The sequence below is a fragment of the Hippocampus guttulatus genome, chromosome 3 (assembly GCF_054856545.1).
Source record: "Hippocampus guttulatus isolate MCC_2025c chromosome 3, RoL_Hgut_1.0, whole genome shotgun sequence".
NCBI lineage: Eukaryota > Metazoa > Chordata > Actinopteri > Syngnathiformes > Syngnathidae > Hippocampus > Hippocampus guttulatus.
Window position 1 is genome coordinate 13,929,364 of NC_141263.1, and position 16,158 is coordinate 13,945,521.

Here is a 16,158-nt window from a genome sequence, read left to right on the forward strand (position 1 = left end):
ACAACACATTTTGACTGAAAATGAGGGAATTAAATTGTCATTAGGCCTACATAAAATGCTCCAAATTTGTATTGTACTCATCGCAACCGAGTTACTACTACAAACAGTTGTTTTTGAGATGGGTTCATTTTTTTTAGATTGATTCTCACTATTTTACAGGTTTAAATTGTGTTAACTTGCCTCTTTTCAAAAAGGAGTACTGTTAGGATTTTAAAGTGTCCTGTATGTTTTTACTAGATCTCCACTCACCACTAGTAAGCAAACCCTTCCATGTCATTTGACCAAGGCAGAGTGATTGAGAAAATAGATTGATTGGCTTGAACCAATGATTTTAGCCTTCTTTTCCACAGCCATAGTTACAATGAGTGACATGTCAATCACAAATATGTCACATGAGGTAAACCGCTTGAAAGGGAGGGAGAAGTCTGGTGGCCGTGATTTGCATTTCAACTGCTAAGTTCGTTGGAAAATAGATAAAGTGGAATTTCAGACATAGTTTACATGGTCATTGAGGGGATGGCTCATTAATTCAGGAGATTGCAATGAACGAGTCTGGGTCAGGGGTTGGACAAGCAGCATAATGAGCAGAAAGACGTAGGCCATTTAATTGCCATTTTGTTTTGCAAAATGAATCTAAGCCAACCCAACCAAAATTTTCATATTACTGTGAGAAAATGTCTTTCACAAACCTGATGATGGTGGTGTCGTACCAAGTCTGCAGAAGTGTGAATAAGTTGCATATGTGCAAGTCTAGAGCAAGTCCCAAGTCACTGTGGTGGTGGTGGTGGTGGTGGTGGGGGGGGGGGATAATAAAACAAGTTGCCACAAAATTTAAAGCAAGTACAGTCCAGTCATGACTTGGTTCATGCAAGTTGTAAATCAACTCATAAAATCGCGCTCAGTCACAACATACATTGGAGTGATAAAATATTTCTTCACTGATCATAACCCAATAAGTGCGTTGTCTCGACAAATTAAACGAACAACACTTTAAGAGCATGAAATAAACATCCAGTTAAATTATGTAGAAGAATGCATGCATTTATATGAACTAATGTCTGTGTGAGTGTCACATTGTTACTGTAATGATAAATATTGAAATACTGTAGACTCAATGTGGGAGTAAATGCTTAATCATCAGATTTATAAACTACCGGTACATATTTTGTTTTTTGTGCCAATCTTTTAGTTCAGTGAAGTTGATGTGCATTATTTTACGGGGGCCCTTCCACATCAAACGTGGCAGACACGCTCAAGACCAGAAAAGTACCCCACCTACTGCCCGAAGACAGCTGGGATAGGCTACAGCACCCCCCGCGACCCTCGTGAGGATAAAGCGGATTAGAAAATGGATAATTTGATTCTGAATACGTGAAAGGCTATTGGCTCCATTCATTGACTGTACTTGTGCGTTTTAGCAACAGAGACTCTTCTTACTTTGTGACTATATATAAAATCCTAAATATTATTTGAGTTAAGTATTATTGTAAACCACAATATGTACAGGACAGTATATACTGCCAGAGTCTCTGTCGCTAGCAAGCTTTCACAATCGAAAATACATTTCCGGATACACACAGGCATCCAGCCAGCTAGGCGCTGCCAAACCATACCAATACAGTTACTCTGCATTTTGCATTTTAGCCACAGGTACATGTGAAATTATACATCTGCATAAGTATCATTTTAAAACACAATACTGTACTGGTGTGGCTTGGTTGCAGCCAGCTGGATCTCGCTGTACATCTCTCATTTCCGGCCTGCCTGCATTTCTATGATCTGGTTCTCTGTGGGGTTACGACAAATATAGAAACAGCTGAGAGCCATTTGGATTTCCCCATGAGGGATTATAATTACTATAATAAATTACAAATTAAAACATTAAATATGCTCACCTCCTTTTATTATTTACAGTGATCCCTTGCTATTTAGCAGTTTGTTTATCGCGGCTTCAATGCATCGCGGATTTTTTCAAACATACAGTATTCATTAAAAAAAAAATTAATATACATGTAGTACAGTACTGTATATGTTGCTCTATGTGACTCGCTGTTGTTTTGCTGACTTTCGCAGCTTCTCGCAGACCGTTTGCGGACTTAAAATAATAATAATTAAAAAAAATGTTTATTGTATTTTGTTATTCATAAACTAACCTAACGTATACATGTTTAAATCTATTAGTATACAGCATTAAGTCATGTTAATTACTTCAAAATGTACTTCTACATGCATGTATACCATTAAATTTGGCCTTATAAATATTATGTACATGTACCTACAGTATATGGAGGGGGGGGGGGTCGCTACTTCGCGGATTTTCGTTTATCGCGGGTGGTTTTGGTCCCCATTAACCGCGATAAACGAGGGATTACTGTACTGTCTTCCAGTTAGGTCTCAGTCATTAAACCACACTCATAATTTGCATCATCAAAGAAGGCTGATTGGTCCACAATCCTTTATTTGGGACGTATTTGTTTCGCATAAAGCCGGATGACAAAACTGAGTGCACCAATGGCAGCCACAAGCAGTCACACTGCGTATCAGTTGAGACAAGCCTTGGATTCATCACTTCAGTTCATCCGGGTAGACTTAAATCTTCCTCTTGCCCTTCATACCTGGCGGCATGATAATGAGCTGCCGATGTTACATTGTGATCAAAATCATTTCCAGCGTGCACACGAAGGAAAGTGGAGAGGATAGACTGCGAGCTGGTCTCTCAGAAGAGGAGGTTGCAGCAGCTGCCTGCGGGCACCGTGGGAGAAATTTCAAATTGTAATTCAGCCTTTTAGCATTTATGAAATGCAAACAAGCAGGAGGTTTGACCTTGGAAATGTGAACAGATGGATAAACTCTGAATATGTTTGAGATTACCGTCAAAAGCGTGCGCAAATTCCACTCTACACTTGTTTGATAGGTTTTCCTCTGTTTTTTTTCTTTCCAGTGACAAAAGATTTTCAGCCTTGGGGTTTGGTGCCAGAATCCCTCCAAATTACGAGGTGAGGTCTTGTCTTCGTCCGTCCGCAGTCAACTGACCTTCACTTCAGGCAACATGCACACACACGCTCGATATTCTGGTTCCTTTTTAAATACGCGGGAACTGCGCATGATGATGATTTCCATAAAAAAAAGTAATCGACAACACAATTCGTCATGCGGTCCCAATTTCATATTTGAAACTAATTATGTAGTTATTTTCATTCATTAAACCCTTACCTTGGCAAATCAACTGATTCTGAGAAAAATAATGTGTCGGCTCAAATAATAGACCCCTTGGTGCTGATGCTCAATTTACATTCATTACATTCAAGAACTCATAAGTAGGAAAGCAATTTTTTTTTTTAAAGTAAATTGGACTTCGGTAACCGCAGGCCTCGAGTGATTGGCTGCAGCTCTGGGGAGGAACATGAACCGTGAGATGCACACACACACATACACACACACACGCAAATCAGCTTTCATGTTTTCGTGCAGTGATCCCCAACCTTTTTTGCGTCACCGACTGGCGTAGACAAGTACCGGTACATGCTTTTCACGGACTGGCAACAATTTGCTGATGGCAGTGGGAGTGGGTTGCAGTGGGGAGGACCCTGAGGGGTTATGGGTGCTAAAATATATATTTTTTCTCCATTCCTTTTAAATTGATAGTTTTGAAGCAGCGGTGCTGACAACAAATATGATTCTAGAGTAATTCACCATTTTAACGCACAAAATTCTTTCCATTCATTTCAAGCGTTTTTAGTCAACGGGACAGCAAATGTCGAAGATTATAAAATCACACAGTAAACTACTAAAAATTCAGGAATAATGTGTATTCCTTAATGAACATGTAAAGATAATACTGAAGCTCCTCTGGGGAGGGCGGGAGGGAGGTTCTGGCAGTCCGCAGACCGTTGGTTGGAGACCACTGTCCTAGTGGAGATTTCTGTCCCTTGTATTGCTCTCATTGCTGTCGATGTACGCAAAAAATCTGTCACGATTGCCATATCTTTGTTAGTCTATACAGAACACACACTTTACATGCAGACTGCTAACATTTACAGCAGGCATGTCCAGCTCTGGTGCTCTGGTTTCAGATTTGTCCTTCCTGCAACACACCTGATTCAAATGATCAGCTCATCAGCAAGCTGTGAAGAAGCCTGAAAACGATCTTGATCATTTAAATCAGGTGTGTTGCACGAAGGACACGTCCGGAACATGTCGGACAACAGCCCTTGAGGTCTGAGTTTGGACACCCCTGATTTAGGGAACAATTACATATGGGCACAGTGGGTATATGGTAAGCGTGTCTGTCGCACAGTCAGAGGTTCTCTAATAATCATAATCACATACTGTATGTTTGTGCATTGTGTGTGGGTGGGGCATTTTCACGGAGGGGCTACTCCACCCCTTGGAATGACACAAGCAGTATGACGTGAAGATTTGCATTGTGTTAGGTGCTTTGCAATTAGAAAAAAGAAAAATACATAAAGGAGAAATCATTGTTAATGCAGCTTCCTTTTACTCGGAAAGACAATTAATAGGATGTTCTGCTATTTTTTCCCCTACATCCCTTTTGCGTAATTTCACTCCAAGACATTCCTCCTATTAACTTTGTTACAGTTATGCATGATTGTGAGGTTGCATTGTGAAATAATTAAATTCTCATTGAGAAGGCTTAAGTGATACAAATTACATGCAGTAGATGGTCGGATGGAGCTGGCACCCAATAAAACAACACAGTGAAACCCCTGAACAAGTGACCATTACCGATCTCATTCGTCACACTTGTACATTACTAATGTCATTCGTCACGCCTCTTTATTGCTGATGGCGTTAGTCACACCTGTGCAGTGTGCAGTGAAGGACGACCGTCACAACGAAAGGAAAACGCCTGACTCATTATGATACCATCCTCTACTATCCATCTATATACTGTATGCATTTTACATTTCTCCTTTGAATAATTAAAAAAATAATACGCAAGCCAGCTGGAGAGGACTCACTTGGTTTGGCTGGCAGACGGCGCTGCTTTAAGGGAAAGAAGCAGTACTTAATACTGTATGTACTTCCGTTAGAACCTCTGTAAGAACTTTGTTCGTGAACGACGCATCCTTAGTGTGTAGTGTAATCTTATTGTCAGAGATTTTCTCGGACAAAGTTAAAGAAATGACTCGGCACACAGGAAAATTGTCTTCAATATCGGCGGAAGCGGATCTCTGAGAGCGAACGACGGTTAGTTGCTCCGCGATCACACTCGAGCTCCCTTCCCGCCAGTTCAGACTTTTATTGTAACATACAAGGAAAACACTGCCCCCGATATTTGCATACCGCACCCACGGTCCGGCCCCTCGGTAGTGATTGGTTACCTGTTTTAAACATTGAACCACCAGTACGTTGGCGCCTTTTCTGTCTGGTCTACATTGAATTAACATGTTGCAGACTTTGCGGATGGCCAATGTCGCCTGGGCGCGACGGGTGTTCTCAACTCGTCTTTTGTTGCTCAACCGCTGTTCCCGAATTATTCATTCCCCTTTTGTGACCGAGTTTCGCCCTCTCCCCCGTGATCGCCCACCTGTATTGACGTGCTAATTGTGGACTTCAACAGCCCTCCGGCTTTGTGCACAGGAATTTGGGGGTGCTGGATACGCACCCAAACGTTTAGATGTGCCCAGATTAAATGAAACTTTAAACATGATACAATTTTGCTCATAGATTCCTCTAACACTTATGAATACACATTTTGCTCCTAATTGAAATTATTTAAAGCGTCACACATTTTGCTTCATATTTTTTTGAAAATAACAAAATACCCAGAAGGACAGGTTGCAGGCTTCTCTTATCCTCCTGGTAATTGCTACTGCAAGCTGCTCCAAAAATTAATTCCATTCAAACACGCGCTTCCATGACTACAAAACGGACAAGATTGCAATATTGCAAAAGAAATATGCAATCTTTTTCAATTTACTGTTTCTCTCCACAGGTGTCTCACGATTTTGCCATCAATTTCAATCCCGAAGATGATGAATGTGAAGGTAAGGATCAATAGGTCGATGGAAATAATGCTCCATTGCTTAGTGGGACTGAAGTCCTTGAACACAGGCATGAGACAGAATGTTGATGATTGGGAAACAATGAATTAATTTAAAGCTTTTTATTTATGTCTATTGGCCGAAGATTAATAAACTCACACCACGCAATGGACACAATATTCTGAACAGTCGGTATGGGAGGTAATACCCATTCCTAGTCAAGCATCCACATTGAGATATATCAGTTGACACCTTTTTGATGATGATGCAATCATTCACATCCGTAATTTGAAAAAAATGCCTACTTGCGTCAAAAACTTGTCACGAAAACCTCACCAGTCATTCTAGTTTAAGTGAGTGAAATTTCAAGATGAACCAAGAGTCCACTGTATCTACAGATGAACTTAATGCGACTTTCTCAAAACGTTTGAATGCACATTTGCAGCTGAGAGAGAGAAAGAGAGAGAGAGAGAGAGATTTTTTGTCCACATTTAACCTTTTCATGCACCCTGTAACTTGATAACATGATAAGATATCCACTGTAGTAGCCGCTGTCCCTGAAAGGCTTACATAAACAATTTTTCTTGTTTTGCGGTGGGAAAGCTGGAACAGATCAATGCCCTTTTCATTCATTTCAAAGTCAGACGATCATTGTTCCAGCGTTCCTGAAAGCCACATTGATCAGAAGATATACACACAGCACAAGATCTCTTGTGGGTTTTGCCCATCACAATTTGTCATCATAGAAAACATTCACATTTCTTTGTTAGCGAGAACACATCTTCAACGGACTCTTCCCCGCAGTTGACTGACGGTTGTGTTGTTGTTGCGTTTAATCAGAGATCCAAGGAGTGGTTGAGGCATACCAGAACTGCCTCCCTAAAATCCAGCTGTACGGCCCCACCAATGTTTCTCCCATCATTAACCGGATAGCCAAGCTGTCAGCTGGCGACGGCAACATTAAAGACGCCTCTGTGAGTGTCACTCTACGCATACATATGGGTGAAATGCAGCCTTTGTCATATTGCCTCCCACTGAGTCCCTCAAGTGAACAGCCTGTGGTTTAACTCACTCTTTACAGTAATGACGTTGGAAGCTGGGATGAGAAAAAAAAAACAACCCTTTATAAATAGACCAGTATTGCGTTCTTATTTTGGACTACTCTTACATACTAATGCAATATTTCTGGCGTCTAGCATTTTATTGACATTTTTTTGCGCTGCAAAAAGCCATATCTGATATTACTCTGCATGTTCTCACTCTGGGCATCAACCTTGATCTCATTGATTACTCAAAGTTAATGCTTCTTTTCATCATGTGGCCTTCAGGGCATTGTTTTATTTTTTATTTTTTAAATAACATGATACATTTCCAATCTGTGATGTCGACAACAAAGTAGGCTTTTTATTTTTCTTTGAATCTATTAATGATGCCACTCGGCTAAAAGTGCTGTTAACCACTCATCACCACCTCCTGCTGCATAATGAGGCTGATGACAACACTTACATAAACACTTTCCCTCTTCCAACAGCGCTACCACATCCTGCTCATCCTCACTGATGGCGTGGTGACAGATATGGCGGACACGCGCGAAGCCATCGTACGGGCTTCCTACCAGCCTCTCTCCATTATCATTGTTGGGGTGGGCAACGCAGACTTTACAGACATGCAGATTTTGGATGGAGATGACGGTGTCCTGCGCTCACCGAAGGGCGAGCCGGTCCTTAGGGACATCGTGCAATTTGTGCCCTTCCGGGACTTCAAGACGGTGAGTTACCTCCGTCAAGGAAAAAAAAAATGTTTCCATCCACAGAGGTCAATCTGTTTGTCTATTTCCCCAGTGTGGGACTAATAAAGAATATCTTATCTTATTTATTTGTTTGGGTCCAACTTGTGGTATGACGTTTTTATATAGCATTTGATAATGGTCAGGTTATTATACCCCAATGCTCAAGTAGATGGATCAATATCTAATCTAGTCTGTGTATTTGTTTTCAACCAAAAACCACATGTATATATTCTGGCTTTGAATAAAACTTTACCGCCCTTTAGTTAACTCAGGGTTGAGCTAACTAGTCAACTAGTTGACACATCATCTTTGTTACTCTGCAATGATGGCTAGAGCTTGAAATCTACTCCGTGCCACTCACGTGTTTTTGGCATGAATAATAAAGAGGCCTGGCTAAAAACAACAGCTGAGGAGGGTGCTGAGCCAACGTAGCAAGTTAGCGGCGGTTGCATGTGGAAATATTTTACTAAAAATTAGACTGGTAGCATTCCCACAAGAAAGGTTTGTCAAGAATAAAAGCACACGCGCTACACATGCCAGAAAAGGCACTCGCTGACAAACAGCCTAAATCTCATTTTAGTCGTCCATTAGCGAATTCACCAAACATATCCTGTAACAAAAAAGAAACAATATACTGTCGTGTCTACTTAGATGATGTACCGAGGATGAGTGGTGGTCGATTAAAAAAAACATCCAACCAGTGTTTCGCTCAACCCAGATGGCATGTTGACAACTGGAAAAAAAAACCCCATACTGAAACTATCAGAACTATCAGTGACCTCATCGATTAGTCGACATCAACTCGACTATCATCTCATTTGTGTCGACCACAGAAACCTATCAGTCATTCAACCCCGGCAACCGATCAAAATGTAGCTTACTGATTTCACAAGCGACAAGAGAACACAAGTGTTTACATCTCGACAGAGGTCTGCTGTCTCTCAGTATTCTAGTCATGTTGTTTTATGATTTTCAATTGTGATGAGATGATTTTCTTATTTGTTTTCGCGGTTCATAAAAATGTGCACATTCGGTTATTTCAAGCTGTTAAAGAGGGGGTACGGGTGAGCTAATTTGTGCCTTTTTGAAAACACAGATGACAACCCTCCATAGCATCCCAGTTCTTATAGGTGTAAAAAAAATGATTTGGATGGCAGTCGAGTATCGCGAGGAGGTGAACCCACTGCTCCTCTTCACAGTTTTATCAAAAGGCATCGTTTTAATATTCTACTTGATGTATATTGGGGTTATTGGAATAATGTGTTGCCAATGGTCACAGTAAAAGTGCGATTCACTGCAGAAGCGTTATCAAGGTTATTATCTTGAGCGAAACGCACTCATAATAAAAGTGGTGTGTTCCAATTTGCATGAATGAATGTGACGTTCTCCCTCATGCCCTAATGCTTTTGAAAAGAGATGTTTTTCATTTTCCTAGATAATGACAGGAATCATTTCTAGAAATGTAACAGACGATTTGACTCCCCACAACTCAGTTGTTGCATGCAAGAGCGGGCAAAGAGGCACATTTTTGTTGTTGTTTTAGCCATTTTTAGTTGAAAACAGCATTGTGGCTGTGTCTGAATAACAATGCTTCTTTGTTCCTGGGGGCAAATTTGTGTTTAACAGACACGCAATAGAAGAGTGCAACAGATGTGATTATGATTGGTGTCACAAAAGATTTCAAACCCAAATTTCGAGATTTTCCCCATCAATATTGGCCAAGCGACATGTCAGCAAAGAGATCCTGTGGCGTTTGCTTGAGTTAGTGCCTGAGAAAAGACAAGCGTTGTGCCAGGACAATTCATGGCTGCTCACACCGCCCTGAGCATCTGACACTTCCTGGCCCACAGAAACCCCACTGTGCAGGAGCTACCTCCCAAGAAAACTTGTCATTTGTCATTTGAATTTCGAGGATATTTTTAATGACACAAGTCACCAGAACACACACCGTGTAATGAATTGAGCTCTTAGAGGACATATATTAGAGACTATATCAAAACACTGATTACATTTGAAATAATAAACACTCGCAATTCAGAGAGCGGAACTGTACAAACCATACGGTGTGAACAAAGGACCACCTACGGCAGTCACGATTGACAGGTGATCAGTGTGTGGTATACGTACCCTTGCACTCGCCTCAAGTCAACTGGGATGAGCTCCAGTTTCTCTGCGCCTTTGAACAGGACAAGCAGTAAAGAAAATGGATGGATGAATACCGATGGTAACAAAAGTGGAATGGAGGATTATTGATTGCAGAATTGTATGACGAACATAAAAAAAATGGAGATTGCCTTTTAGATGAGTCCACTCCTTTCTATACTGTGGGAAAGTCTCAAATATGACTCGTTGTCAGTCTGGCCACATCTGGGCTATGATTGACGGGCGAAATCCTTTTGGGTTGGAAACCCCTGAGAGCTTCCAGCTCAGGTTATGGGGCAGAATAAATGAACTTCGAGTCGGTCTCACCGCTGTTCAATCTTTATTTTGCAGGCTTCACCAGCAGCCTTGGCCAAATGTGTCCTGGCAGAGGTGCCCAAGCAAGTTGTGGAGTACTACAGCCATAAGGCCATCCCACCTATGTCTCCAGTGAGGGATTTGCCCACACCCATCCTCAGCCCGGTTGCCACCAGTCCGACGGAGTAACTCCACCAAACAAGTCTTGAACTGTGAGAGCAGCAACTGTCCCTCAAAGTGAGATGGTGAGGGAATGCTCTCCTCCTGGGATAAGATGAGAAAAAGTCCTCTTGTTAATCATTGATTCCACTCCTACAAAAGATTTGATCGACTTTTCACCTGGGAGCGCGAGATATGTTTTTGTGCCCGGTGTGGATTCAGCACATCTCTCTGGCTTTGCGATGGAACCATCCCAGCTGAACCGGCATCGGAAGGATTATATTTCTTTGCCGTGGCTTTGTGCATGCCAGCCAATCTGTCAGTCATTAATCTCAGACGGAGGACTGATATTCTTCGCCGGCTCTGAATTACTTCCTCTTATTTTTTTGTATCATTTATTTTCATTTCTTCTAGCGTCATCGCTTAAAAAGATATTTCCAAGAGTATAACACAAGCAATCAGGCTGCGATACATTCATCACAGGTCGCCTTCAATGAAAGCCGATACATTTTCCATTGTGGGCTCGCAACACTGGCCATAAATCATCGCGTGCACTCGAAAGTGTTTGGCTACATTTCAGGGCACAGTTTATTGATCAAACCTTCATGAGGATGACACATGTTTAAATTTCCCACTCAGTGTGGGTCTCAAAGGTCAAGCTCACACAGACAGTTGGTGGATAATCATACCCTTAATGTTTCTTCCTGGATTATCCATCATGGAACACTGAAAGTGTTTGTCCTCTGGAATATATAAAAAATGGTAAACAGCACCGGAAATGTAAGTAAGATGCTCCACCGTCAGACAACCACAAGGCCGAACGGCATCATGTACAGTTTGAACTCGGTGGAAGATATTTTATTGAACTGATTTCCCTTCAAGTAACTGATGCCTTGAAAGGATGATGAACTAAAATAGTACCACTCTTCATAGGTTATTCAATCTGAGGTATGTCCCAAGACTTTTGGCCATTTAAGCACAGTGCTTTATGAGCTTTTGCGGTCAGTGCGGCATAGCTTGTACGTGTCTTATATGTGATTTTCTCAATAATGACGAGGATCATCATCATCTAGGTCAGTGAAACTCCCTCTGATCTATTGCCTCCAAGATGTGACAGTTCCAGTTTTTGTAACTTTGTCTAGTGGCTAAAATATAAGTCTTGTTTACATTTCCCCGTCCTGTAATGTTGTAGATGTCTTGATTTTGTGCAACCTTACAAGCTATTACAATAATGAGATTCATTGAAAGCACACAGCCAAGCTGCAACACAAACAGAAGTTGTAATATTATTATCTTCAGCAGGGGACCTATATAAAGAGAGTTTATGTAAGCGTTACAGAGGATATAAAAAGTCTATCCCTCCGCCCCTCCCCCCATTCAAATCCTATTGAATAATGTGGTTGCACAGGTGTGTACATCTGTCTAATAACTGGAATGTAACTATGTTCAGAATTAACCAATCACATTCATGCGAAAAGGGAGTCAGCACACACCTGCCATGATTTAAAGTGGATCTTACAATAAGCCCAATATTGTTTTTTTATTTTTAATTTCTGTTCTAGTAGGCTTGGTCTCATTGTTTATGTCACAAAAACTTGGCATTTGAAAAGGGTTCTGTAGATTTCTTTGTGTACATGTATGTAGGCCATTTTCGTTTGAAGCAAAAATGCAATGATTGTGAACCTGTGAGCTAACTGGGATTGAGTCAGAAACTCATGACAAAATGACACGTATACCTCTCAACCATGGCGTGCTAAAAGTCATGAAAAAATAATCTCTATATAGATTTTTTTTTAATCATCTTTATATTCTTTGCAAAGTGTATTTCTTTCACAAAGTTTTCTAGCAATTGCTCCCCATAATAACTGCTGACTTTTTCTTTTGCTCCAACAGTGCATGTTTGCTCCAAAGGTCAACTTGAAAATGACACTGTCACTGTGTTTACAGCCCCCTTTCACATACTCACCCAACCCACACACACACACACGCACGCGCGCGCACACACACATATCCTTTGGTGGTACAAATATTTCAGTGACTTTGATTTGTCCTCTGGAGCTCTCTCAGCTATCCCTTGATGCGCACTATGGACCGGTGGATGCAAGGCACACACATACACAAGCAAGCAGTGTTGGTGGACTTCTTTGAAGAAGCCGACCGTGGAGGCCAGTGCCTGTCATAGTGGATCATACAGTGATGACTATTGATCCAGAGGGCCAAGATATGGACCTGTACCAACGATCCTGGAGGTAGTCGGGCCTTGTAAGTAAGGAAAAAAAAGCTTCATGTGACTGCAGGAATAGATGGTTAAAAAAAGAGAATGAAAAACAACACAGCTGTAGTAAAGAGCAATTGATGGAGAGAGCTTGTCTTGACTTATCTCAGCATGTCAGCACAATGCCGCCCTGGTTTCCATCTGTGCGTTAAACTTTCCACACGCACGTGTCACTTCCAAATGGTAATCAAAACATTTTATCACGATCAGCAAATTCCCGCTCTCTCATAACTGGCTAGCATCAAGTCAGTGGTGAGGGAGTGTAAGCATTTGCAAATCGGTCGAAATACAGTGGCAGCTCTAAGATTGTAAACCAACGAACGGCGTGCTGGTATACCGCTGATTGTTTCGACTTGGAATTCAATAAAACAAACTATTCTACCTTAATGCTGGCAACAGGGCGGTAGATTAATGGTTACTACGGGTGTGCGTCTCTCATAAAATACGATTCGATACATTTCTGAATACATGTGCATGTTCCAAGAATAGTTCATTTTGAAGTGGAATTTGGTTCGATTCAGTTTCAAAGGTTCCAATTCGATTCGATATGGCTGGGTTCAGTTCGGAATTTATGATGCAGAGTTTCTTGTTGCCACTTTATAATATGAACTTGTCAGGAGTGTAAATGCATATATTTATATATCCATCCATCCATCCATTTTCTGAATATATATATATATATATATATCGAAAAACCGCCCATATATACTGTATATATATATATATATGGGCGGTTTTTCGATTACCGGTACCGTTTTTTCGATTCCTGCTCCGGCCTCCCTGTGTGGAGCGAGTTTGCATGTTGCATCCGGTCACCTCCCACATTCCAAAAACATGCATGGCAGGCTGATTGAACACTTTAAATTGTCCCTAGGTGTGAGTGTGAGCGCGGATGGTTGTTCGTCTCTGTATGCCCAGCGATTGGCTGGCAACCGGTTCAGAGTGTCCCCCGCCCACTGCCCGAAGACGGCTGGAATTGGCTCCGGCACGCCCCGCGACCCTTCTGAGGATCAAGACCCATTTTCCGTGTCCTTACACCCCTTGATGGTTAAAATTCTTAGTTTCAGGGTTTAGAATCAGCAGTTGGTTTTTGTGAATTGGTTTCCCGACTGTCTGAGAGGCAGTGAAGGTGTCCGAATGTGATTGCATGAGCGAATCTGGGATTGAGGACGGTGCAATCTTACAGCAATTTATAAATATAAATTATTTTGTGGACTCAACCATTATCACATATGTGCCAACTCCAAAAAAAACTTAAAATTGTGCCACTCCATTAGCTACAGATGAGACAAGATTTTTGTTGTCCTGTCTGTGAGCAAAGAAGAAAGGAAAGGTCTTACTGTCCATGGACATGAAAGTAAATCATTGACTGTCTATGTGTCTCAATTGTGGACACGTGTTGGATCCAAGTTAACAAATATGCTGTGACCCTTTTCATGTCACTTCTAGGGTAGTTTTCTCTTCTCCTTGCTTCTTCTTTGGATATTGGTGATGTTCAAAAACCAAACAAAAACGGAAACAAAATATGTCCATCTGCAGTCATTTCATTGTGCTGAAATGAGGCCCTGTGAAACGGTGTGACGTCATACAATACATGATTTCGGTTGAGACTGACCAACAATAGAGGCATCACTCCAAATTTAGTTGAATTTGGAATAAACTCTTTCGAGGTTTCCACTGGATTCACAAAGCCATGAGCTTGTCTTTCAATTCCGCCTCAAGTTACAGCCGGTTCTTCATTTGTATTTAATGCACATATCAGGCCAGACATCAATAACAAGAGCGGCACTGGTGAGCATTTGATGAATTTTGAGGTATATTAAACATTGTAAATGTGTTTTACAAAGCTTGGGCTTTATTGCCTCACCACGATGGCCCTTCATATTTAGCTTTCTGGATGAGAAGTTACATCAAAAATCAAAAATACAAGTGAGTTTGAATGAGTTCTCCGCAAATCAAAGCTCAGCCAAACTATGATGGTTGTGCGTAATTTTGTACGACTGCGGTCGGTGAGGTGAAATTGTGGAGGCAATAGAAGCAGCACGTGGATTCAAAAGAAGCTGCATGGATTCCAACCGGCTGCTTAGTTGCTCTGATCTAACCTTGCACGAGCATCTGAGCAAATGAGCTAGTCATAAGTTTTCAACCATTTTGATGCTTATCCCATTTGGACCCTTTCCTTTTTCCCCACACCCTCCTGCTACTGCCCAGGACACGGTTTACAGCTCATACCACAAATATGCAACACTACACATGAGTAGAAAACAACTCGTGCATCATTTGTGGCGATTTGATTTCTTAAAAAAGGAAATCAAGGGAATTTCTGCATGCTTACCTTGATTGTTGACCTATGCGGTGTTGTCTTTTCTTTTTGACTTGATGACATGTGCGTGTGATTTGCAAGCGTTCGTGTATTTGACGCTCGTTGTCTTGCAGTTGTGTAAATAAACCTGACCGTATGAAAAGGAGCACTGTCTCATCCTTCTGATGATGACTCACTTACTTTCTTCAATACCTGTATACAACATTGCATATTTGCTCACATGTGGTACACCGAGGAGAAAAGACAATTTCAGTGATGCGCTCACAAATGACTAATCGTTGGCCCTGTGCGGTTTGGCTGGTGATGATGATGTGAGCACTTAGTGGATGGCATGAAGCACTGAGCCTAGTCTTTAATTCCATCAGAGAGCTCCTTTCATTTAACAGCTACTGTCGAGAGCGCTGAAAAACGGTTGTTTCCATGGCGACACCTACTTGTGGGGAGGCCTTCGTTTTTGTCAAATTCAGGGACACAAATAGAGGACTGTGCTATGGACTGTGGGGAGAATGACAAAAAACAAAAAACAAAACCCAGACCGAGTTAAATGCAATTTCTGAGGTGGTCAGCGAAGCTACTAATTGTCCGGCAGAGACACAGGTGAAGATCATGATCGAATGAAATCCCCTCACCCTCTCCCTAACTCTTGCTCTACTGTTTTTTTTTTTTTTTTTTTGTCTGCTAGGACTGATTTATGGAAACAAATAAACCAGGCATAATAACAAGTACTAGCTATAAAATCTAAAGCAGGTGTGTACTCAGACATGAATGCTTGTCGTCACTGGCAAAGCTAAAGAGGGATCCGGGAGGGCAATAAAACCCACTAAAATATGCTTGGACCCTCAGCTGCCAGGCTAGATAATTGTTCTTTTATTTTAATTACCGTATTTTCTGCACTACAAGGCACACCTAAAAGCATTCAATTTTCTCAAATGCCGACAGTGCGCCTTATAATCCGATGCGCCTTATATATGGATCAATATTTGGATTTCTTCGACGTAGTTTTTTTTAAATGTTCTGTAAAGCGCTTTGTTACAGCTGTAGTGGTTGTGAAAGCGCTATATAATTAAAGCTGGTTTGTATTGTATTATTTTCCCTTTAGCGTAGCTCCATGTAGTGGATGCATAATGCAACCCTTTCCACTTTTGTA

At 41.3% G+C, this 16,158-nt stretch overlaps 1 protein-coding gene across 1 annotated transcript in view; it reads left to right on the forward strand.

Annotated features, from left to right (window-relative positions):
* Positions 1–13,376, forward strand: part of cpne7 (copine VII) — a 31,501-nt gene extending 18,125 nt beyond the window's left edge. The window contains exons 12-16 of the mRNA XM_086106940.1: positions 2,942–2,996; positions 5,960–6,011; positions 6,849–6,982; positions 7,540–7,776; positions 10,291–13,376. Coding sequence (XP_085963066.1) covers positions 2,942–2,996; positions 5,960–6,011; positions 6,849–6,982; positions 7,540–7,776; positions 10,291–10,443 — 631 coding nt within the window. The 3' untranslated portion in view covers positions 10,444–13,376. The remainder of the gene's footprint in view (positions 1–2,941; positions 2,997–5,959; positions 6,012–6,848; positions 6,983–7,539; positions 7,777–10,290) is intronic.
* The last annotated feature ends 2,782 nt before the right edge of the window (positions 13,377–16,158 follow it).